At 40.2% G+C, this 26,987-nt stretch overlaps 1 protein-coding gene across 2 annotated transcripts in view; it reads right to left on the bottom strand.

Annotated features, from left to right (window-relative positions):
• Nucleotides 1-17,229, bottom strand: part of luzp2 (leucine zipper protein 2) — a 427,971-nt gene extending 410,742 nt beyond the window's left edge. For both annotated transcript variants that reach the window (XM_063061752.1, XM_063061753.1), the window contains exon 1: nucleotides 16,977-17,229. In XM_063061752.1, coding sequence (XP_062917822.1) covers nucleotides 16,977-17,038 — 62 coding nt within the window. In that variant the 5' untranslated portion in view covers nucleotides 17,039-17,229. The remainder of the gene's footprint in view (nucleotides 1-16,976) is intronic.
• Between the last annotated feature and the right edge of the window lie 9,758 nt (nucleotides 17,230-26,987).

Below are 26,987 nucleotides of genomic sequence, written 5' to 3'. Positions count from 1 at the left end.
ACCCAAGCACTTCACAGGTCTTGGATGGAAAATGAATGTTGCATAATCAGAGTACTGAGCAGAGGAGTTGGGATGTTATGTTGAAGTTGTATAAGACTTTGGTGAGGCCGAACTTGGAGCACTGTGTGCAGTTCTGGCCACCTAACTACATGGAAGATATCAATAAGATTGAAAGAGTATGGAGAACATTTACAATGATAGTGCCAGGAGTTGAGAACTTGAGTTATAGGGAAATGTTCAGTAGTTTTCTCTGGAGCATAGCAGAATGATTGGAGATTTGATATAGGCACACAAAATGATGAGGGGTAAATGCAAGAAGGCTTTGTTCACTGCACAACACACTCGAAATGCTGGAGGAACAAAGGTTTTCACTAAGGTCGGGTGGGATAAGAACTAGGGATCATAGGTTAAGTGTGAATCTGAAATATTTGAAGAGGAATCTGAGGGTGAACGTCTTCACTCAGAGAGTGGTCAGAGAGCTGCCAGCGCAAGTGGTGGGTGCAAATTTGATTTGCAACATTTAAGAAAAGTTTGGATAAGTAGATGAATGGCGGGGCGGGTACAGAGTGTGATGATCCAGCTAATGTTCAATGGACTAGGCAGAATAACAGCTTGGAATGAACCAGAATGGGCCAATTCCTGTGCCGTCGTGCTCTATGACTCTATAAATATGTATCATATCACTTCAGCAATTTTATCAGTTCAGACACTAGAAATCTGATCACATTCTTTTTTTTGAATAAATCCTCCTTTAGTTCCTGCCAAAACACAGTATCCAAGCCTTTAGCTACATGCCTTTCCTTAGTGTCTGTCTGAAACTGAAGTAGACTGTCTGCAAACTTGCTTTGAATATCCATTCCAACAATACCTATTTCCCACTGGTTTCAACCCAGCATAAGCTCATCCACTGGTTTATTTGTTCTAGACCTGGAGATTCCAATTTTAACCCTTGGTGGCTTCTCTCCCTTATCTTGATGCTTTCGTAAACAACGATGTCCTTATCCTAATCTGCACCAAATTTAATTCACTTATCACCATTGCACTTGCTGACTTTCAAAGATGCATCTGAGATTGATGCTGGATCGGCCTCCACAGTCACTTGAGGATCCACCAATACACAACCCCTTAGGAGAATATCATACTTGACTAGAGAGATCGTACTGCTACTGCTATTACAGTGAAGAAGTATTGCTCCAATTATATAGTCTGAAGTAGAGGACAGGTATCCTGCCCTATGCTTATGGCAGAAGGAGCCCAATGAATGGTGACAAGAATGATTTCTGAGACAGTTTGGGGAATTGCTATATGACAAGAAGTAAAATGTTCTTTTCCCACCAGCAAGGCGACTTTGAATACATTAGTCAAAATATTCAAGATTGTCTCAGAATCCAGTGTGGCTGAAAGTATCCACTATTTCCATATTGGTAAAGCTTCAGGCTCATACCCACTTGAAACAATCAGGACGAGGCAAATGCTCAGTGGCCACTTTATTAGGTACCTTCTGTAGCTAATGAAGTGGCCGCTAAGTGCACATTTGTGGACTTCTGCTGCTGCAGCTCATCCACTTCAGGGTATGACATGGTGTTCATTCAGCAATGCTCTTCTATACACCAGTGTTGTAATGGGTGGTTATTTGAAATACTGTCACCTTCCTATCAGCTAGAATCATTCGGCCATTCTCCTCTGACTTTTCTCATTAACAATACATTCTTGCCCGCAGAACTAGCACCCACTGAATGTTTGTTTTGTATTTTGCTCCACTCTCTGTAAACTCTAGAGACAGCTGTGTTTGAAAATCGCAGGAGATCTGCAGTTTCTGAGATACTCAAATCACCCCATCTGGCACCAACAATTGTTCCACAGTCAAAGTCACTTAGATCACATCTCTTCCCCATTCTGATGTTTGGTTTGAACAACAACTGAAAGCCTTGACCGTGTCTGCATACTTTTATGCATTGTGTTGCTGTCACATGATTGGCTGATTAGATGTTTGCATTAATGAGCAGGGAAGCACCTAAAGTGGCCACTGAGTGTATATGCAGAAAAGTAGGTTTAAAACTTGTTTTGTATTCCTTCCTGTAAATGAATTCTCCTGAATGTAGCCAATGTATCCTAGGTTTCACTATTATCTCTCTTTTGTCTGGAAAGCAAGTTATGCACAAGACAGAACATGGAAAAATCAATTTCCTTCAGTTCCCAAGAATGCATCCTCACCTCCAGCTAGTTCTATACCTGATTACGTATTCATGGAAACTGGGGATTTCTCTTCATCTGCAGACTTTGAATACTGTTAACTACTCATCACCTCTGCCATATACATCTAATAATCCACATTGCTTAACCCTGCTCTACCTTCTGAAATAAGGTTCTACTACCTCACTTTAAGTTGTATAATTTTCCCTCCTCCATTTCAAAAACTTTATATGCTTCTATTTTCTCTTTCCTTTTCCAAGTACTTGAAAATCCTTCAAAAGCCAACTACTACAGATGCTGGAAATTTGAAATAACAGAAGCTTCTGTTTGCATTTTAGTAGTTCTGTTTTGGTAAATTTGTTTATTTTCACATGTATTGAGGTGCAGAGGAAAACTTGTCTCACATCTAGCATCTGTGATTTTTGATTTTCATACCAGTCTAGGGAGGACAGGCAGAAGATGGTTCCAACAGTGGGAGAGTCCAGGATCAGAGGGCACTGTCTCAGAATATAAGGACTTCCCTTTAGAACAGGGATAAGGAGGAATTTCTTTATCCAAATGGTGTTGAATCTGTGGAATTCATTGCCACAGATGACTTCTTAGGTCAAAACATTAGGTATATTTAAACCAGAGGTTGATAGATTCTTGGGTAGTAAGGGTGTCAAAGGTTAAGGCTAGAAGGCATCAGAATGGGTTTAAGAGGAATCAGCCATGATGGAATGACAGAGCAGACTTGATGGGCTAAATGGCCTAATTCTGCTCATATGTCTTATGGTCTTATGGGAGAGGGATGAAGTAATAGTCTTTTCTTTTTGCTTAAAAGTTCAAAGTACATTTATTATCAAAGTATGTATACTTCTTCATCTCCTTACAAGCAGCCACAGAACAAAGAAACCCAGTAGAACCCATTAAAAACAAAAGAAGACTGTCAAGTACTCAGTGCGCAGAAAGAGAGAAAAAATAAACAAATCTTGCAAACAATAAAAGCAAGCAAACAGCATTCAGAACTGAAGTTCGCAAATCCAGGCATCACTGCAGCCAACCCAGAAGTCCACTAGTTGCAGGCCACCGCCTCAGTCCAGCTCAGAGATGAGCAGACTTCTGTGGAGCAGTGAGCTGAACTGAGGTGTCACTCACCTCTGACCCCAACACCCTGTCCAATGTCCAACTCATAATGCACTGGGTTGGGGCACATTTGGATGCAGAATCAGATTTGGTTTGACTGATAGGCTCAGCTAACATCAGTGATATTGGTGAAAGATGGGGATACAGGTTGGAGAAGGGAAAGAGTATGGGTGAGGACTGGTTTAAGTGAGTCAAAGTCTTACACCCAGATCAGCCTAGTTCCAGGCAGTAAAGTCAGGCCCACATTTAAAATACTGAAGCAATCCTCTACTGTCCTAACAAGGCATGGATCTATGTGAGTGATCGAAGCATTTGCAGGCCTTGGAGGTTAAATGAAAATTGCATAAATACGCAGGAGTCAACTTCAGCAAACTGCACAGTCCAAACACTAGAAACCTGATCACATTCAGAAGTCTGATTCTTTTGATTAAATTCTTCTTTAGTTCCTGCCAATAGTTTGCCAGCTGTTGGCTGCATCTCTTCCCCTGGCAATTGGCTGAAACTGAACCAGACTGTTTGCAAACTTGCTTTTACATTCAAGTCCAAGAAGAGTTCTGGTCAAATACCCATTCCATCACCACCTACTTCCACCTCCAAAACACTGCCTGACTCTGACTCTACCTCAGTTCACCTACTGCCTCTACTGTGCATTGGTTTGTTCTAAACTTAACAGTTCCAATTTTAACTTCTGATGCCTTTGTTCCCTTGTCCTGAAGTATTCATAAATAATTATGTTATTATCTTCATTTGCACCAAGCCAACTGAAGGTAATGAATGAAGATGCATTTCCATAATAACAGCTGAGACTGCATTTGGCATATTGTGCCAAGGTGTGATCTACCAACCACCAGAAAGATACCTTTATGACAGAGAGTACAGATTGATTCCCAGGATGGTGGAGCAGGAACTCTCATACAATAAGAGGTAAAGTTGCATCCAGTTGCAGCATCTGTACTCCATCTGCCACAACTGATGAATGACCACCAATTTTAATTTAATTTTCCTTTCACATTTCAACATGTAGGTCCCTGGTCTCTATTGCCATGATGAGGCATTCTCAGATTGGAGGAGCAACACCTTATATTCTGTCTGGGTAGCCTTCAATTTGAACATTAAATTCTCTAACTTCCAGTAATTTCAACCCCCCATCTCTCCCCCCCCCCCACCACCTCTCCTGTTTTTCCATTCCACATTCTGGCTGTCCCTTTACCCCTTTTCTTCTCCTCACAGGTTTAACATCTATTTCTGGTGCCGCTCCTCCTTCCTCTCCTCTCCTATCAGATCCCTTCTTCTTAAGCCCTTTGCCTTTTCTACCTATCACCTCCCAGCTTCTCATTTCATCCCTCCTCCCTCACTTATCTTCCCCCTCACCTGGCTTCACCTATCACCTGCTAGCTTGTACTCCTCCCACTCCCACAACCTCCTTACTTTGGCTTCTTGCAGAACATCCTTTCTCCATTTATAACTTTGCAAACATTGATCAAAATTTCAGATATGTCACAGTATCTAATATTCTAGAATATATGACCTCGCTTCACCCTCCATTTTGGCAAACTTTCACACTGCCAACAATTTTATCTGGAATATTTCTAACACTTCTAAGTTTGCTGGTCTCACCTTTTGCCGTGAAATGGGTGACATCGCCCTGCCCCTTGTGAGAGAGAGAGAGAGAGAGAGAGAGAGAGAGAGAGAGAGAGAGAGAGAGAGAGTGAGAGAGTGAGAGAGAGAGCGAGAGAGCGAGAGCGAGAGCGAGAGCGAGAGCGCACGCGCCTGTGGGCAATAGTTTTTTTTGTTGACTGCAGATCATGATCTCCGTCAGGGGCTTTGCTATTGCTTGGTGGGTGGTGGGTGCGCATGTTTTTTGCTGAAATGGGTAGAGAAGAAGGAGGAGGTTGATGCTTTGTTGCTGCTTGGGGGGAGGGGGGACAGCGGGCTTTAGGGTTCCAAAGTTTTTCTGTCATTCATTCTTTTAGGGTTTTTCAGGTTTTTGTGGATGTCTGTGAAGAGTAAGAATTTCAGGTTGCATTCCGTACACATCCTCTGATAATAAATTGATCCATTTGGACTTCTTTCTTTTATTGGATCTCAGGAGATAAATTATTCATTGCTGTAAACTATAAACCTATGGACTCCCACACCTACCTTGACTACACCTCCTCCCACCTGAACTCTCACTAGGTTGCCATCCCTTTTATCAGTTTCTCCATTTACACCATCACTGCTCTCAAGATGAAGCTTTCCACTCCAGGACTTCTAAAACGCTCTCCTCCTTTATGGAACATGGCTTCCCTCCTGTTGTAGTTGACAGAGCTCTCACATATATTTCCTCCATCTCTCACACATCTGGTCTCACCATGTCCCCACCCCTTTCTGGCAGAACATCTTTTACCCTACTGGCCTCCTCCTCCAGCGCATCATCCTTCCCCATTTTTGACAGCTGCCACCATGAGCCACATCTTCCCCTCTCCCTCCTCCCTTTCTGCTTTCCACAGGGACCTCTCTCTTCATGACTCTCTGGTCCACTTCCCATCCATCCCTCCCTGTCCTCTGGTACATTCCCCTACAACCAAAGCAGGTGCAACACTGCAACACTATTCAGGGACCTAAACAATTCTTCAAGGTGAAGAAAAGATTCATGTGCCTCTCCTCCAACTTCTTGTTCTGCACCTGGTCAGAGCACCTGTAGAGTGATGGTTATCCTAGGCTTTCAGTGGCATGTCAATTCAACTGCTCTTCCCATTCACATAGTCTGCTCTCAGTCTTCTCAATTACCAAGGTGAGGCCAATGCGAATTCGAAGAACAACACTTTCTATTCTACACAGCCCGGTAGTGTGAATAAAGAATTCTATATTTTCAGGTAACTCACTCTCACTCTGTTCCTTTTCATTTCCTGTCTGCTTCTCTTTCCCTTTGTTCACTTTTTTTATTTCTCTATCCTCACTCCTCTCCATTTTCTAAACTCATCACTCTTCCCAACCTGAATCAATCTGCCCATTTCCCGCATACCTATTTACCGGGGTTTCAACTCACTTGTTATTCTTTCCTATCCTCTCTCCTTTCTGGTTCCACCTGCCTGTCTTCCCTCCCTTATCTTTTCTACTTTATCACCTTTGTCCCTATCCTTTTCTTCTTTCCCTCACTGGTTCCACTTGCTGATCTATTTCTTCTTTTTACGTTTCCACCTACCACCTTCCAGCCTCTATCTCAACACTCTCCCTCCCCCTCCATGGTTCCAGCAACCCTCACACAAACCCATCTGATTCCAGCTATCACTACCAGCCGCTGACTTAACACTCCCTCTTGCCACTGTTCCTTGAGGGTCTTCCCTCTACAATCTCCGTCCTGACGCAGGGTGTCAGCCTTGAAACATACCGGATTGATTCCAGGAATGTGGAAAGTGCACATGCAGCCGATTCATTGCATGGTGAATTGGTTGGCACGGGCTTTCAAGTGTCCATGTTTTTTGTCTTGGAGGGCCTCTATTCTTCACTCCCCTACAGTAAGTTACCTAGCGTGTACATTGGCTAATGTGACTCTCTTGCTCCACACATACATAACAAACCTAAAAAATGTGAACCATCGCTTTACTTCCATACATAAAGCTCGCCCATCCAAATTCCACAAGCAGCTTAGTTTTTGCTGCAGATTCTAGCAGCTGCAGTCACTTGTGTCTCCATCTTTGGCCATTTTATTGTGTAAGCAGGAGCCAAATAAATATAATCTGTTCTCAGTGCTGTCACAAGATTTGACTTTGGAATGTTCTTCCATCGGCTTCGAGACGTCCTCCCCATATGTTGTAAATTGTCTGCATCCGACAAAATGTAGCTGGATCTGTGACATCCAGTGGCAGCTGAAATATCCTTGTGACAAATCTGTTCCTTCACACAAATCATGAAGTGGAGAAATCATTGATCAATATTGTAAGCATCTGAGGCAACATATTGCTGGTTGAGAATGTTCTCATCAAGGACAACAACTGAATCAGGTATAATATCACCGACATATGTCGTGTAATTTGTTGTTTTTTTTGAAGGCAGCATAGTGCAATACATAAAATACTATAAAATACACTCACAAATATATATATATCTTCCTTTTTGGCCTCCTTTGGATGGGGTCAACCATGAATGCTGTGTGCCAGCTGTCCACGTGATATACAAGCCAGAGCAGTACAACATGAAGAGCAAACCGTTGCCCACGCAACCGGCTGCCGCTCTCCACACAGCTGATGAATCAAAAGGAATGTCAGAAACTGCTGCGGTTTGGCACCAACGGCAATGCGGGAGTTGCCAGTCAACGTCCAGCTCAACGTAAGACTGCCCGAGGGACTCAGTTTTGGATTTTTCCTCAGGGTTTACTCCTGAAGCCTTCCCCATAGGCCACATCCACAAAGCAGTTGGGTTTGAAATCAGAGTTTTCCTTCTCCTAGATAAGCTGCTAACCATGGCTGATAAGCCCCATCTGCACAAAAATATACACACACACAGGTATCACTCGTATATGTATATATGTGTATATACACAAACATACACACACATAATATTATACATATATACATACATACACAAACACACACATACACATAAAAAGATGAGAACGTGTCTTCAGGCTCTGATACCTCCTCTCTGATGGCAGTAATAAGAAGAGAACAAGTTCTACAATCTGAAAATGCAGATTGTTGAAGAATAATATGAAAGCAAATTCAAAGGATATCAAAATTATCCCAACCACTTGAGTTGGGGAAATTACTTAACAGAGAATATACACCAGCATCATTAGCTTCAGCAGAATTTAAAAACTGCCACTGTTTTGGTGAAAACTATCCACGTAAAGCAGAATGTTTTGTTAATGGGAAACAGTGCAAGTCGTGTGGAAGATGGGACTAAGTTGCAAGAGTTTGCTGCTCAGCAACCCAAGTGTCAGAAGTCATCAGACTCATCGGAAATGTCGAAGCTAACGCAGAAGCCAACAATAATACTGAAAACCCTGTGTACACATTTGTAATTCAGTGCACTCTCCAGAGCACTCAGCCATGGGTTAAGCAAGCATTTTCAACTTGTGAATCAATGTAGTTATTGGTATACACACATCTATCAATGTAATGTATGAACATACTTCAATGATCTTTACTGTCACCCTATTCTAACTCAGTGAGGAGATGGCAGGATACTTCTTTACTTTGACAGTTCCTGTTAAGTTTACATCATGAACTGCATTCAAATCCAAAAAAACGTTAACACACTCACTTTGGAGCAAAGGAGGGTGAGCAGTAACTCCAAAGAAGCATACAAAATGAAAAGAGGAGCAGATAGAGTGGAAAGCCAAAGACTTTTTCCCAGGGCAGAAATGGCTAATATGGCTAATACAAGTGGGCATAATCTTCAGGTGATTGAAGGAAAGTATGGGGGGAGAGGGGTGTCAGAGGGCAGTTCTTTGCACAGAGAGTGGTCGATGCACGGAACAACCTGCCAGGGGTGGTGGTGGAGGCAGAAACTTTAGAGGCACTGAAGAAACTCTTAGATAAGCACATGGATTATAGAAAAATGGAGGGTTATATAGGAGGGAAAAGTTAGATTGATAATCAAGTAAGTTAAAAGGTTGGCACAAAATTGTGAGCCGAAGGGCTTGTACTATAACGTTCTAGCTTCTATGATCTATACTCTATGAAAATGCACATGGCACAGGGTCATCTCTTCACATGACAGACATCATATTTGCCTTCTTACATCTGACCTTCTTTGCTACAAAAAGGGTTCAGATAAATTTATCAGTTTTGTGGACATCATGGCATTGCCAAAGCTGTAAAAAAGAAAGAATGTTGTTCTACCCCTTTGCGTAAATTCAATTCTGTCAGAAAACTGAAAAAGGCTCGTAGAAAAATGCACCCTCTAGTGATACTGCACATTCTCTGCAGGTTTGGTATAAAGTTTTTGATAAACTCATAGCTGCAATTAACCCAGATCTCGTGTCACATAGAAATTGCTGACAGAATGACATAATGTTATAGCTATTACTCGTGAAGGCCATCAAGGAATCATGAAATATTTAATTATCAAGGGAGAAGATTTGTTTGCCAAGAATGAATCATTTGTTTCAATACAAAACCAACAAACGTTTAGCAGGTCAGGCAACCATTATGTCATATATAAAGAACTATTACAAGTGTCACAGATACCCAAAGGACCATGGGTTAGTGTTGATGTTGCAAAACTATATTTTGTACTTATATTTATGATTGATTTCTTCAATGAAAAAAAAGTTGTTTCTTCTGCAACAGTATCGTTGTAAAACTTGTTTAAATTGGTATTGCTTTGAGATACTGCTAGTAAAGGGGATGGGTTATGGGATATGTTAGGGAACTTTGCAAGCTACTTTGATTTTGCACTTCAGGAAACACATATTGTTGGCCACAAGCCAACAAGGAGGTGGAGAGATTTATGCGAACACTAAAGAAAATCACCTGCGCTTCTCATGCCGTAGGGAAATCACGGAAGGAGAAAGTTTATAGGATTTAATGGAATCATACTCTAATGCTGCATTCAATGACAAGTGTACGACACTTGTTTATGCACAACCTATGCATTCATATCCGTCAGAGATACCCATTGAGATAGATGATCTACATTTCTGTGAAAGTAACACAACCAAGGAGAATATAATGAAAGCAAAATGTAGAGAAATGCATAAAATTCAGATCTGTACCATTACTGCTTGGGGATACAGTTCTGATGAAATGTTACATGGGCAAGCAAGAAATTACAGCCATACATAGCTCTTGCAGTAAAATAATCTATGATTATAGCAGCATATAGTTCAAAAAATGTGTCATGCAAAATGTGTCATACTTCAAAGCACTCAAAATATTGTCACCAGTGAACAAATATATGTATTTCGACAGTCGAAGCAGAAAATGAGCAACTTCAGTTGAGATAATATCTAAAAATTGGCATGATCCATCACAAAAAATAATATGTTCTCCTTGTCTGAGAGACGTACCAAAATTGAGCTCATGTGACTGGTCCTTTTAATTATTACAGGAAGCACTGAAATGTTATAGTCATAGTCATAGTCATACTTTATTGATCCCAGGGGAAATTGGTTTTTGTTACAGTTGCACCATAAATAATAAATAGTAATAGAACCATAAATAGTTAAATAGTAATATGTAAATTATGCCAGTAAATTATGAAATAAGTCCAGGACTGTTGTTGTTGTTACATTGGGTCATACCCTCTTTATGCATGTGTATAGTTCAGAGCATACCCTGTATTGTGTGTGTGTGGCAATGAAGAGAGTGGCTATTCTTTATGGCACAGTAGTAAATTTGACTAGTTCACCACATATATCAAAGTTAACCATATGCAATTTACACCTTTTATTGCAAACCGTTTTTTGACTTCAGAGTAAAAATTAATCTTAGATTTGCTGTAGATAAGGAAAGATGCTTGGGAATTTCTATCACTTCAGAGCTGCCAATTTTGTCCTCAACATGATCAAAGATAATCTTATAATCTTATAGCTTCTTGACTTAATAATGAAATTCATTAACAGAGATGTTCGTTGAACATTATATATCCAGGAGCTCATTTTTTTTCTCTTATCACTGAATCAAGTTAGTATGCAGCTCAAGTCTACATGGGTCTTTTGTAAAACAGTAACAAGTATCAAAAGTTGTGATTCTTTTATAATTGTGCTGTTGTTTATTAGTTAGTCAGAATTTACATTACCTTGATATTTATATACATTGTTAATTAGTTCCTGTTCAAGGAATTCAATTCAAACCACTGAGACACAAAAGACTGAAGATGAAAAATGCTGTAGGAACTCAGCAGGTCAGGCAGCATCTATGGAGAGGAATAAACAGTTGATGATTCGGGCAACGACCCTTCATTGCATTGGTTATTTATTCCTTTCCATGGATGCTGTCTGACCTACTAAGTTCCTCCAGCATTTTGTATGTGTTATTCTGGATTTTGTGCATCTGTGTTTATGAAAGACTACAGATGCTAAAATTGGAAGCAACAAATAATTTGCTGGAGGAACTCAATGTGTTGAGCAGCATTTGTGTGAAAAGAGGAATTGTTGATACTTCGGGTCAAAACCTTGCATCAGGACCATCCTGAAACATTGGCAATTCTGTAACAAGTGGAGAGTTGTGTCTCTTAGAAATGACAGCCAAATCAATGGCCATATGCCTAGCATTCAGTTTTTCAGTTTTACAGACTTCATATTTGTAAATTGTGTCACTCTTGGGGACTTCAAGGGCACCGGGTAATCTTTCTCTCGCAGTAGCAACCTCACTTATGAAACTGAATATGAAATTACATTTGTGTCAAAAGTTGTCAACAATGCTATCGCTAAGCCTTCCCACTGCATTCAAGATATGGACTTCCTAATGAGGTGCAAACCTGATAACTCTTTTATGAACATTTTTTATCACTTCAGCTAATCCCTATAGGCATCAGTTCAGTAGTAAATCTCCAGCATAAGAATGGTGAGGATTTAGTTCAGTTCAGCTCTTGTCATAAAGGATTATTATTACATAGCAGTCACACGAATAGTGAAAGAAATCAATACATTTGCAACTTTACATAGAGCAAAAGCTGAAATTGGTAAGATGCAAACTTGCTGATGATAACAATGACCGATCGTCTGTTGATTGCTGGAGTTCATCTACCTCGGGTTAGCGTAGTAGATCTTAAAAGAGAATGCGACTGGGTCATTATTGTTATGTTACCTACTTACATTGTTTTGGAGTGTCATAATGCAAGAATCCATATCGGCACAAATGAAATGCAAGCACACAGTTGCTTAATATCCCTTGGCTGCCAATGAGATTTTTTAATGATAAGAACAACTGATTGTCCAGTTAATTCTCCCCATCCGCAAGTACTGACCAATATAATCATGAGCAAGTAAATGTATTTATTAAATAGTATTTTAAGTAGTATGTCTTGATGAAGCTAGACCTTTTCAATAGCAGGACATAAACATTAGCTCAGTATTAATGTCAAAGGCACAAATAAATTGCAACAATATATGAACAGTAGATGAGGATAAGACAGTACCATCTTTGCTTAGTTGAACATTGTTGATTCATTTATTGTGCCATTGAAGTATTACTCTGGTAGTGTAATATGCTGTGTCTTTTCCTTTACTATCTATCTATTAATCTTGTACAAATATTTACCGACTACATCCACTTTCTTGAAAAGCTTCTTGTCACATGGGACGTATGTGCATTGCTTGGGTAATTGGTCATGGTGAGATGAGAGTTGATTTTTTTTTTACTCCGCAGAAATATAAGAAATGTGATTTATGAACAACATTCTGAGGTTCATTAGTGGTACCCCATGTCAGAAGGTGCCACCCTACTGCGAGTTATTATGGCTGCATTATTAATCACTATTCACAACTTTGGCAAAGCAACAAACTTCATCGAAACACCAGAGGATTTTATAGCAAATCGATTTGTCTCGGGATGTGCTTTCCATTTTCAAGTCTTTGCCTTAGTTCTCATTTTACAAATTAAGAGATACAACCCACTTGGGAAACTTTTCCCCAATATTTGAAACTCAACCCGTTTTAAAGACAAAGTCAAAGTGAATGTTATTATCAGAGTACATGTATGTCACCCCATACAACCCTGAGATTCATTTTCCTGCAGGCATACTCAGCAAATCTATAGAGTAATAACTTTAACAGGATCAATGAAAGATCAAGCAGAGTGAAGAAGACACCAAACTGTGCAAATGAAAATATAAGTAGCAATAAATAACGAGAACATGAAATAATAAGATGAAGAGTCCTTAAAGTGAGATGATTGGTGGTGCAAGTCTTGAGGCTCTTATAGCTTCTACCTGATGGCAGCAGCGAGAAAAGAGCATGGCCTGGGTGGTGGGGATCTCTGATGAAGGATTCTGATTTTCTACGACAGTGTTTCATGTAGCTGTGAACATCACTAAACATTGTGCTTCACAATCAGCCAAGGAATTGTCTTTGTCATTGTTAGGAATGATAGTGCAATAATGACTTCATGGTTTTCTGCTGATTATTATTACATTTGTCCTATTTACTGGTTTATCAGTTCAGAGAGTACTGATTCTATGTTCCTTACTGAAAAAAGAGGAAAATAAGCTGTGTTTCTAATTAATGTCTACATTGTAGATTATAATTGTTAGTGAAAATACGCATGGCTTATCTTAATTTGTTTAATAGTTTTAAGAATTCAGATAATCTAGAAATGCTGGTACTTCTTTTCTCTCAAATGGAAATGATGGGTTAGTGATTCTGAAGCCAGACTGGGTAGAAATGGCCAGCTTCCTTCCCTGAAGAACATTAATGAACCAGGTGGATTTTTATGACGATCTGGTGGTTTCATGTTTACCATGACTGTGTCCAGCTTTTCTACAAAAATCAAGGTTTGTATGATTAAAGTTGCTGGTGGACGCAGCAGGCCAGGCAGCATCTCTAGGAAGAGGTACAGTCGATGTTTCGGGCCGAGACCTTTTGTCAGAACTAACTGAAGGAAGAGCTAGTAAGAGATTTAAAAGTGGGAGGGGGAGGGGGAGATCCAAAATGATAGGAGAAGACAGGAGGGGGAAGGATGTAGCCAAGAGCTGGACAGCTGATTGGCAAAAGGGATATGAGGATCATGGGACAGGAGGCCCAGGGAGAAAAAAGTGGGAGGGGAGGAAAAACCCAGAAGATGGGCAAGGGGTATAGTCAGAGGGACAGAGGGAGAAAAAGGAGAGTGAGAGAAAGAATGTGTGTATATAAATAACGGATGGGGTACCGGGGGAGGTGGGGAATTAGCGGAAGTTAGAGAACTCAATGTTCATGCCATCAGGTTGGAGGCTACCCAGACGGAATATAAGGTGTTGTTCCTCCAGCCCGAGTGTGGCTTCATCTTTACAGCAGAGGAGGCCATGGATAGACATGTCAGAATGGGAATGGGATGTGGAATTAAAATGTGTGGCCACTGGGAGATCCTGCTTTCTCTGTCCGCCAGTGGACCATAAATTTGGCCATATGCTAATATACTCCCTTAGACGATTTATGAGGTAGAATAGAATAGTTTCAAATGGACAGATTGACCCCAAGAAGTGAGTTGAATTCCTTGCCACTTGGAACCATCACTTAATTCTGTCTATCAAACCAGCCTTCTTATTGGATGCCCCTATTGCTTGCCAGCTCTTGTCTCATTCCTCCCCCTAATCTCTTTATACTGGCTATCTCCTCTCTGCTCTTTCAGTCCATATGAAGGATCTCACCCTGAAATATCGATTGTTCATTTCCCTCTACAAATGCTGCCTGACCTGCTGGGCTCTCCTAGCAGCTCATTTTTGTTTTAAAGTGAGGCCAAAGTAGTCTGCAGTTGTACATCAGGATATTAATTGAATAATAGAACAGTTTCAAGGTGCTGAATGGACTCTTTTTGTTTCAGTGTTCTTAATATAATATCATAATTTGTCAAAGGATTATGTTGACTTCTAAAATTCACTTTTCATGAAATAAGGATATTCACACAAATCATAATTTTGTGAGTAGAAAATACTTTTTCCATCCTTTCTCTGTTCTTATTCATGATCACAGAAAATGCTAATTCATCTTTTTTCTGTAATGATTACTAAAGGACAGATACAGAAAAAGGAACATTAAATATTTACATCGTGACTAATTGTGACATGTATAAAACTAACATGGTTGATTAAATTGACCTGATTGATTTGCATAAGTCTGCACTGATGATCAAATAAAATCCTTTCAGATTGGGGTCAGATTTGTGGGCGTACTTTTTATGTTTTGACTAATTAATTTTTTGACCATTCTTTTGTCCAAGCAGAGCCGAATCTATCTAATTATCAAAAGTACATACAAAGCAGTTACTTTTTAGGTGAAGTATGTAATGAAACTGGCTCAAACTATCAAAACTTAATTTAAATAAATGCTTGTGAAATTATACATGGAATGCGTATGTCAAGAGTTTGAGGAAGAGGAAGCAAATTTGACTCACCAAATGGCATTTTAACTCTTTGAAGACAAAATTGTCACCTATCCCTTAAAATGCCTTTAGATTCAAATATAAGTTGGTGAAGGCGGGGCTGAAATAATTTGTCTGTGTTTGGTTGGTGGATTTGAGAACAGGATTGATTTGTCTTGGTCATTATTGCTGTCAATCATTCATCCAAACCTCAGAAGTTCAGAACAGATGAATTTGGCCATGAGCAGCTGTAATAGTTTATCACTTCTTCTGTTCTAGTACCCTGGGCTAATATTGACACCTGTAATAACAGCACCAGAAAAAAAGTAAGTGGCAAGACTGCTGTTCTTCAAATCTATTGTTGCAGATATAGAAGGAAGACGATCAAATACAAAATGTTGTTGTTGGTAGGTAGCTTCGGGGAAAGCGCAGGGGAAGATCTGAAGGAGCTAGAATGTTGGGTAGGTAGTGAAGATGAAAAGCAAAGGCAGGAGGATCATCTCTCAGGATGTATCAGTAGATATCCAAAACTTATTCTCCATTACATTCAGGGAATTTTGGAAAAATACTGTTCTGGAAAATATTGTCACCTTCAGGAATTGTAACTATATTTAAAATACTGCAATGACAATTAAGTATTTTTACCCACAGAATACGAAACTAAATTTTTTACCTTCTGAACACAATAGAAAGAAGGCTCTTTCTCTTTTTTGGTTTCATTCATAATTCATTCAGTATCTCAGGAGTAATGTGGTGCTACTTCTAAATGAAAGCAATTATTTTCTGCATGAAAACAAGGGGAGCAAGAGTAACCTTCCTGAGCTGGAGTTTATGACAGATGACGCATTAATATTGATTTGTTTAGGCCTGGCGCTTGAAGACAATGTAACTTTAATGAATCGCCATACATAGAGGGGATATTACTTGCACTGAGTAAAAGTCTGACGAAGGGACCGCGAAGCTGGCCATCTGCATGCACACACCACGCAGCTGCTTCATCTGCACACTCAGTAGCCAAGCTAGCAGAACCAATTCATCAAAGGCTGTCCAATCATGATAAAATCAACTAATTGACTGTGTCGATTCATTGGCCTGCACCCACCACTTATTTACTGATAATTGCTAATTAATTTCAACAATGACTGATGCGTGAAACGGAACTATGGGTTCAGACATGACAGTTTGACAAAAGCATTAAAGCTGAACATCTCAAGTTGAGGAACTTGAAGCCACTTGCACCTGCCAATTTATTTGACCTAAGCAATTTTAAGCATGTATAACATAATCGATGCGATAAGCCACCTAGTATGTAATCACAAACTGCTTCGTTTAGACCAGAAAGTGCACACACAAGCACAGATATATCATTACCATGCACTCAAATAACAGACTGTACAGGGAACCTCCACGGGATCATAAGAGCAGTTGAAACAAGTTTGTGATTAATAATAGAGCTCGTAAGCATTAACATATTGAAGTCCCTCTAGCTTAAGCTAACTATAACTAATCATCTATATATTTAAATGTTAAGTTACAGCATGAATTAAACCAGCATCTGTCTCTGAGCTCTGCTCTCGGATTCACAGAGAATCAGTGCAGCTTGATATTCAAAGTAGTTTCTTCTTAATGCTCACCAGTAATAACAGTACACGATTTTCCTTCCATTTCACCCACCTTGTGCTGGCAACCAGAGCCGGAGAGAAGAGTAAAAAGTAGCACACACAGGGAAGGTTCATAGCTGCTTTTTCCTCTGCACACACAGGCTTCTGAGTAACAAGAGGCTTGCTGCTTTAACCAGTAGAAATCTGCAGAGACAGACAGACTGACAGATGGAGAAAGCTTGGAGTGCGATTTGTTCCCAGTGTTTGATATGTGATGTCATGAACAATCGGGCTGTACTGCGAGCATTCAGCTGGATAGCTTGTGATTATTCAATGCAGCGACTCCCCTGATATCCTGAGGGATTTGTTATTACAGCAGTTTAAGTCACAAGCGGAGGAGAGGTTTTAGGTGGGGGGGGTGTAAACGGCAGAGGGGCAGCAACTGGCATTCAGATAATTAACGCACTGCTACTGTTAAACAAACTGTGAGAGGCGTTCTGTATAATGAGCATCCAGAAATAATTGCTAATTAATCAAAGTGTGTCTGAAGTAACAAAGCCTAAATTGCATTGGCATTTGCCGGGCAAATTTGGAAATAGCAGTATCTTCCAATCATCTCGAAACAGTTTTGTTTCCCTCTACAATCACAAATGCAGCAAATAGTTACGAACAGCAGTTGTGGCATGATTCTCTTATTGAACAATAACTGTAAAACTATTATTTTCTAAAAATGTTAATGTCCACTGGATTCATATCCTTGTAATTTAAATGTAAAGCTTCAGATAAGTGTAAACCTTAGAAGTCATTTAATGAGAATGTGGACAAATTCTACTTGAATGAGAATTAATATGTGGAGTTAATTGGGAGTTAAATGTATTTTTTTAAAAAGTCATTAAACAAACTAGGCTTTTCAGCCATAATTTTATATGTAATGAGTCTGGAAGAACTTGATACAGAACATCTAAGTGGCTGCCAAGGATCAGTAAAAAATAACTATTACATATATATACAGAGTCCTAAATGTTTTGGTCCAAAATAGACTTCAGCATATTCTAAAGTTCACAGCGAAAATGCCCTGGTAAACTGGCAGCAATCCTCATAAAGCTGTTGTTTATCAGGTGTTACATTTTAATTTGCTGTTGTCCAGTCTTGCTATCTTGTTGAAAAATGTTAAAATAGTCCTGTTGAATTATTTAGCAGAATAGTATTATTTTGGCAGATGTTGCATAAATATAAAATTGACAAACCATTTCCATACAAATGTCCCTATCTTTTGCAGCAAACAAATAATGTGGCTTGATTAATTGTATTGTGCTGTACCCAGTTAAAGTAGCTTCCATCCATGCATCTTTTACTCATGCCATCTTGGTTTTCACCACTAGAAGGTCAGCTTGACTTTAATTTCCTTAGTATATTAATATTTGTCAGTAAGTTAATTGAATTCTGATAGAGGTGGTGATAGTTACAACTTTGCACATTAAAAAGAATGATACTTAAACTCTGATAATATGAAAGAGGCCAGAATGGTTTGCTCAGTTAAAAACTTGATTAATTCTCCACTTTGAATTAAGCAGCCTTATCATCAGATGCCATGCCTTCACTTCCTGGGCATTGCAACTCCCTTTCTGTACATTCTACCTCTCTTTTCATTTTTAAGATATCCATTTGATCCAGTTCAAATCTTTCCTCCTCTGAACTGCTGTCAAATGTTATGTTATTGCACTGCAGCAAATTAATTTGGGTTGCTTTAACACATTCGGAGTCAAAATTAGAAACCTGAGGCAACTTCGATGCATATTTGGCATTCGGGAAGCGGCTCAGTATGATCTGGTATTGCCTATTGCTTTTCCAAGTGAAGATTATACAACCTGGTCTAACTAAATTGATATTCATCCGTTTAGTAACCAATACTACTTTTGAAAAATCTTACGCACAAAGTAGGCAGATTGCCATAGAAATTCTGGTGTACTCTGATGCCAACACTCCCAACACTGAACGAATGATCATCCAGGCTTCGTTTCATTGCGCAGGGCATTCTGCATGCATGTCGAACAACTGCGATGCTCACAGCTTTGACAAAAATGAAGACTCGCGAACCCCACAGGAAACACATTAAGGAGCTTCAAAACAAAATTGATGCCTAAAATGGACAGCAGGAATTGGAGGTTGCTCCATGCCTTTACATCATGAGAGAGGATATTTTGAAAACAGTTAAGAGATGGGGAACTAAACAAGATTAAGTTACTGTGATGTTTCATTCTCTTTGGCCTCTACCCGTGGAATATGCCAAAGATTCTGTGGCTTGATGATATGATTTTCCAGCCGTTAAAAAATTTACTCTCTAATTGCCTACCTGATTTATAAGGAGATCATATGCACGAGAAGTAACTGAAAGCCTTAGTATGCTCATTATCTGAGATCAGACATCATTAGGTGTTCCCAGGCTTGAAGAAATTGGTCATTCTACAACATCAAAATGTAATGGAAGCAATTATTGTTGTGAAAGTGTTCCTTCCTTCCCGCCTCCATTTATCCCACTACCAGTTTTGTTAGCCCTTTCAACCACTCCATTCGAATTGTCTTGACAGGTTTCTGGCAGGAATCCACTACTGCTGGGATATTGGCTTTGTAGAATGAGGAAGATTATTATTGCAGGTATCAAGTGCCTGGATAAGAAAGGCTTTGGGCTCTTGAACAGAGGAGCAAGAGTAAACATGAGAGATCCTGTAGGTGCTGGAAATCCAAAGCAACACCACACAGTGCTGGAGGAACTCAGCAGACCAAGCAGTATCTATGGGGAGAAATAAACAGTCAACGTTTCAGGCCGACACCTCCCATCAGGACTGAGCAAGAGTCAATCATTTAATCTCTCATTCCTGCTCTGTTAGTCATTGACTTTTTGGCTAACCAGTGACTTAATTTTTCATCTCCCTTCCCTTAATATGCATAAAAAATCAGGCCTTCGCAGGTTAAAAATTTGTAAATCCTAAATACAGAGAGATTTGCAGAGATTGAAAGTGTTTCTTATCTTTATACCTGAAAGAACTGATTCTAATTTTTAGACTTTGTATTCTAGCTTTAACTTTCCACACAATAGAAATAGCTTCTGCCCTGGCTCTCAGTTCCCCTCTGTACCCTGAGGACACCAACCAGGCTGGCACTGCTGGGAGAACTGTTGCCTGATTGATCCAGCAGGCTGTGCTCAATCCTGACCTCTGGTGCAGTTTGTGTGGAGTTTGTATGTTCTCTCTGTGACCACATGCTTTTCTTCTAGATGAATCTGCTTCTTTTTTCACTACATCCCAAATATTGGCTTGGTTACTAACCAGAATGTGTAGGTGCATGGTAGAAACTGGGAGAATTGGTGGAAATGTGGAGAGAAACAAATGATTCCATGATATACTGTATGATTCCCTGGTTGCTATGGCCCCAAGTCACTTTTTAACCTTTTAAATTCCAAGGAATATAATCCTAGTTTGTGTGATCTCTCCTTGTTAGAGTTTAGGTAATATTTGAGTAAATCTATACTGTTCTCTCATCAAAAATAATATATTTTCATTGCAATACAGTGTTTGATATGTTTGCAGTTCTCCAGGTGTTGTTTGTAGAGTTATGACATAACTTCTGTTTACTTATACTCCGACCTCTAAACATACAGGCCAGTCTTTGTTCCTATTCAATGATAATCTATATACCTGGACTTCCATTCCTACTAACTCATCAAAATTTACTCTGTTGTAAAACTAATAACAAACAGAATGGGATGAAAAGGGCTGGTCAAGCAGCCTCTGTGGAGAGAGAAATAGTGTTAATATTTCAGATCATTGGCCTTTCATTAAAATGATAAAATACTAAAAACTCAAAGATGTTTCAACTTACTGTGAAGGAGGGGGTGTTTTAGAGAAAAGATGCTGAAGGGTCGGGCAGTATCTATGGAGGGAAATGAACTGTTGAGCTTTCGGGTCAAGACTTATATTACCAACTGTCTATTTCCCTCTATTGGTGCTGCCTGACCAGCTGAGTTCCTCCAGCATCTTGTGTGTCGCTCTGGATTCCACCATCTGCGATTTCTTGTGTCTCTGAGTTGGGGGGAATGTCTGTGATAGAATGGATTCCAGGAAACTAAACAATACACACTATGTTTTTGTCTGCTGAGAGGTGGTGGTAAAAGCTTGTTAATCAGAGTTGGAAGATATCAAAAAGCATGAATAATCACTGGAAAGCGGGGGAAGAAACAATGCTCGAACTGTGTATTGCAAAATGTTGTAGAGGAAAGAGCCTAAAACTGCACGTTTGAAATTCAAAACAAAAGTAGGAAAAAGTTGGAAGAATGTTGATAAGAGTAATGATATTACATTTTGTTCAAACTATCAATATCACTTTGTAGTTTAGTGCTTCCACTTAGAAAGGTGCCTAACTTTTCCCAATGGCAAGTTTGTCTAAGTGACCTTCTGTATCATCATCCAGAACAATTATACATATAATTAACAGCTACGGTCTGCTGCATAGTCCTGGAGGAAATCTAAGTCCGTGTCTCTGGCCGAAGCATCAATATAATGCTATCTAAAAGGAAAATGTTGTAGATGCTAGAAATCTAAAATAAAAGCAGAAAATACTGGAAATATTTGATATTTCTGCATGGACGTGTGTCAAAAAGAGGGCGATTCCTTCAATTACTCTTGTATCACAATGGGAAGCATCTAATCTCTGAGAATCATTTATTCACGTGAGGAATGGACTCACTGCAATAATGCATATCCTATTAATCCAAGACATATTGATACATTGGTGCATGGCACTGTTCCACCAGGGGGCTGTCTTTTTAACAATGGTACTTAATACTTGTTTCATTCAGATTCAGACAGCATTTTACTTTTGTATCACCTGATTAATTTCAATGACCAGCGCTTAATATTTAGGTATAAAATGGGTTCAATTCATATCAATTTTAACAGTGGACTGATGCTCCAAATCACCGATGTGAAGGAATGAAAAAAAAGCTTTTTGTGTTGTGTAATAGATATATATTTGTAAATATCTAGTCTTCATTGAAATACTACTCCTGAAGACATTCAAACTGTTTCATTTATATGGGCTGCACAGTTTCCTTTATACTGTAACTACTGTGACTCTTTTTCATAGGTACTGGGTAGAAAACCCTTGGGAAATTCTGAGATAATAGAATTATTAAACACATTCAACTCTTTCTTGTTTTCCTGCACTTTAGTTTGTTGTGTTTTTTTTTCTTATTTCCTGTGTAATATAAACACAGTAAACCTCTTTGCCAGATAGAATAAGCAACATGGACCAGAAAATGTGTTGATTTTGCATGATTTTTTAATGGAATTTAAAACTCCTGTAAGCAAGAAAAGTAGAAAAGACTCCATGGGATGTTATTTGAATGCATTAAAAATTTATCAGGTGTTGTCTCCATAAGTAATTTAATATCTTCATAAATATTTGAAATATTTAGAATGTAAATTAGGTTGATCAACAAAGGAAAACAAAGATAGGTTAATGTATTTATATGTCACTCTATCAAAAACTGGCTCAGAGATATAGTTTTCCTAACTTTGATTCAAACTGAACCCTACTAAAGCTTTCTAAAATTAAAATCTGTTATTAGAAAATCGCTCAATCTTTGGTTATTTGACCCAGAGATTCCCTAATGGCAGGATCTTAGATAAATTAGAAATATCACAAAGACAGTTTGTCTTGCAAATTTTGAATGTAGAACTAGACTTGATTATTATTGGTATTCTGCAAAAGAGGAGTCAACTCAGTAATCAGTTTCTTAGTGAAAAGAATGATTCCAACCTTATCAGTGCTCTAAGAATTGTCAAGGACTGAAGGTGCTGAATGTCCTTCTGCAGTATGACAGTAATGGGACAGTAAATATAAGAAATAATTTTGAATAACCACACATTGATAGTTGAACTATAGATAACTTTACAGTGTAATTTCTCATGTGATAGCTTCCAGAGATGCTGCCTGACCTGCTGTGTATTTTTGTTTTTATTTCAATTTTCCAATTCTACAATTGTTCTGCTTTTGTTCAGTCCTGTGTATCTGCTTTCTTATGTCCTTCTTTCATGTGCAAAAATTCTGATTGTTTCTTACCTATTTACAATGCCATCATTGCCAGGCCATGGGCCTCCTTTAATCATTAACATTAAATAGATTAGATTAGATGAGATTAGATTAGATTCAATTTTATTGTCATTGTGCCAAGTACAGATACAAAGCCAATGAAATGCAGTTAGCATCTGAAATGCAAGGAACAGTGTTATTTACAGAATAACATTGAATAAAAAGTAAGTGCTACAGCTCACAAATATAAAAGTACTGAGACAGAACAATATGGGTGCAATACTGCTTAGCGCTGTGATGTGAGGTTCAGCAGGGTCACAGCCTCGGGGAAGAAGCTCTTCCTGTGTTTGCTTGTGTGGGAGCGGAGTGTCTTCTAGATGGGAGGAAAGTAAAAAGTCCATGGTTAGGGTGAGATGCATCTTTGATAATGTTTTTCGCCCTGCCCAGGCAGCATTTATTGTAGATATTCTCAATGGTGGGGAATTGGGTGCCCATAATCCGCTGGGTAGTTTCCAGCACATGCTGGTGTGCTTTGCGGTCCGATACGGGACAATTGCCATACCACACTGAGATGCAGTTGGTGAGTATGGTCTCAATGGTACAGTGGTAAATATCTATCAGTATCCTGGGACAGAGGTGAGCTTTCTTGATGCTCCGCAGGAAATAAAGGTGCTGCTGACCTTTTTGATCAGGATGGAGGAGTTCAGGGACCAGGTGAGATCCTCGGAAACGTGGACACCAAGGAAGTTGAAGCTTGATACACACTCCACTACAGCTCCGTTGACATAGATGGGGACGTGAGTGTGGCTCCTAGTATGCCTGAAGACCACAATGATCTCCTTGGTCTTCTGGGTGTTAAGGGCCAGGTTGTTGTCGGCACACCGCACGGCCAGGTGTTGAACCGCGTCCCTGTAGGCCGTCTCATCATTCCCTCTGATCAGGCCAACCACCGTGGTGTCGTCAGTGAACTTGATTATGGAGTTTAAACCATGTACAGGAACACATTCACAGGTGAAAAGGGAGTACAGAAGAGGGCTCAGCACACAGCCTTGAGGCACGCCGGTGTTTAGGGTGAGAGTGGAGGAGGAGAGGTTATCTAACTTAACTGATTGGGGTCTGTTAGTCAGAAAGTCTAAGGTCCAATTGCAGAGGGATGAGCTGATACCAAGCTGGTGAAGTTTGGCAATCAGCTTGGAGGGGATCACAGTATTAAATGCCAAACTAAAGTCAATGAACAGCATTCTGACGTAAGAGTTGAGGCTGTCCAAATGGGACAACCATGAATTGTTTACATGTTTGCAAGCTTGTCTACAACATATTTCTGTTTAGGATGCCTCCCTTCCTCTCTCCAACAAAAGGAGACATATTCAAAAACAAAATAGACTTCATAATCCGGAATCTGTAACAAATGGAACTATATACTGGAAGAACTCAATGGGTCAAGTGGCATTGGTGGAGGCAAAAGTGTATGTTGATGTTTCGAGTCATGAGCCTGCATTGGGAGCAAGAGGAAGGAGGAAAGATTGCCAGTATGTAGCAGAATGAAGAGGTAGAACGGAGTGTAATAGGTGGAACCAGATTTTGGGGAGGGAGTGGAGGAATGATGGGCCAATGAAACTAGGTGAGAGGAGAGGACAGAAAAGGTGAACAAATAGGTAAGTAGTCCAGGTGGACAGGTAAAAAGGAGCATGGGAGAATACTTGGGTTCTTCTCTCTTCTTTTCAGTTCTGACGAATGTTCTATAACCTGAAACGTTCACTCTGTTTCTCTTCCCAGATGCAGCCTGGCTTGCTTAGTATTTCCAGAATATTTTGGTCTCGTTTAAGATCATAAGGGTTGTGGGCTACCTGAAATTCTTTCACAAGCACATGTCTGGTCTTTTTCTCACATATTTCTGTTGCTTAGGATGTAGGTATCTCCTGGTTCAAACCTTGCTTAGAAAAGGAATGCTTCCTTACATTATTTTTCTGCTCTGAAGTGCATCTGACATCCACTCAGCCATTCCGGAAGCTGCCCCACATTTGCCATTTTTCTAATGTAATTTTCTGACCCTCATTTGTCAGAGTGCACTTGGAGTATTGTGAGCAGTTTTGGGCCCCTTATCTAATGTGTTGGCATTGGAGACGGTCCACAGGAGGTTCACAAAATGGCTTTGGACTTGGACTGGCTGGAGTTTAAAACAATGGGGAGGGTCTCTCATTGAATCCTACCAAATATTGAAAGGCCTAGAAAGAGCGGACGTGGAGAGGATGCTTCATATAATGCAGGAGTCTAGGACCAGAGGGCACAGCCACAGAATAGAAGGATGTCCCAATAGAACAGAGGTGAGGAGGAAATTCTTTAGCCAGAATCTATGGAATTCATTGCCAAAGGCAGCTGTGGAAGCTAAGCCATTGGGTATGTTTAAAGTGGAGGTTGATTGATAATTTCTTGATTAGTAGGCGTGTCAAAGGTTACAGGAAGAAGGCAGGACAATGGAGTTGAGAGGGATAATAAATCACTCAATATGGAATGGCAGAGTAAATGTGATGGGGCAATCGCCCTGATTCTGTTCCTATTAACAGGATGCTTGACCCAAAAGCAGCTCAACAGAGATGATTTAGGAGCGAGAACTTTAATGATAGACTGCGAAGTAACCAATCAAGAGAGGTCAGAAGCTAAACACAAGCAGGCGACAATGTTACTAAAAGCTTGGAGCAACTGGTTGAGACCGGCTGATTTGATGAGTGAACAAGAACTGGGGTTAAATAGGCTGCAGGTGATGTTCGAAACAAGTGGCAAGTAACTCATATTACTTGGGTGGAGAATGGGAGGTGCTTGCCTATTCAGGCTTGACAGGAGTCTCCTCACCAACAGCTGGGTCCTGATGATCCAGGATGAACTGGATGGATCTGGTAGAAATCGTCCATGAGTGAAGGATCCAAGTTGTAACCAGACGGTACTCCAGACCTCTCCTCTGTGCTGTACACTTCCCAGTCGACCAGACACCACACACCCCACCCACGATGATGTGAGTCCATCAACCAAAGAACTGTATGCACTGGACCATCATCTTAGGTTCCAGAGGTACAGGCTGAGGTCGATTGACGGCCCATAGACAACGGGCTTAAGGCAGGACAAGGGGAAAGTAGATTTGATCCTGAGGGATGGTGGCAGCTGGAGACGGTAAGTGACTGGATTGATGCCATGGGTAATTTTGAAGGGACCAATGAAGCCGGGTGAGAACTCGTGGGAGTCGGTGCGCTGGGGCAGATCGCGGGTGAACACCCAGACACGGTTCCCTGGCCAGAGCAGCCTGGATAAGTGCCGCTGCACTTGGCCTGGTCGGAAGCTGGGATGGCTCTCCGCACCCTCTTCCAGGCATTTCGGCAGCAGCACACCAGGGCCATGGTGGAGAGGACCTCTACTGTTGGCTGCCCTGCTAGGAACAACAGGGGTTGGTAGCGGTGAAACACTTCAAAGGGTAACATACCAATGGTAGAGGAGGTGTGTAGATTATGGGACAGCTCGGTCCCAGAGCAGATACTTCTTCCATGTGAAAGGGTTAGAGGCAACGAAACATGGCAACAAACTTTGCCACTTGCTGATTGGCTCTTCCTGACTGGCTGTTGGCTTACAGATGGTAGCCAGAGGACAAACTTACTGAGGGGCGGAGAAGAGAGCAGAAGGCTCAAGAAATCCTTGGGATACCTGAAGGGCCATGTAAAACCTGGAGAACTTTGATGACCTTGAGAATCTCGAATACTTATGCCAGGATGCTTAGACCAAGAAAAAGCCTTGAGACCCAGAAAAAGTCTTGAGATCTGAAAACCCGAGTTCTTGAAACCTAGGGAAGGATCCTGTAAGTATCTTGCTCACGGTGCTTTACTCTTCACTGTTTTTCAGAAGCAATTTGTCATGATGTGTGCTGGCAATATTGGAACCCACATGCGGAGGAAAGACACTCCAGTGTAGAAACAGCGACAAGAGTTTTTTTTCATAATAATTCCAAAAG

This window comes from Mobula hypostoma, chromosome 11 (assembly GCF_963921235.1).
Source record: "Mobula hypostoma chromosome 11, sMobHyp1.1, whole genome shotgun sequence".
Classification (NCBI taxonomy): Eukaryota; Metazoa; Chordata; class Chondrichthyes; order Myliobatiformes; family Myliobatidae; genus Mobula; species Mobula hypostoma.
This window is presented reverse-complemented; position numbering and strand designations above follow the sequence as displayed.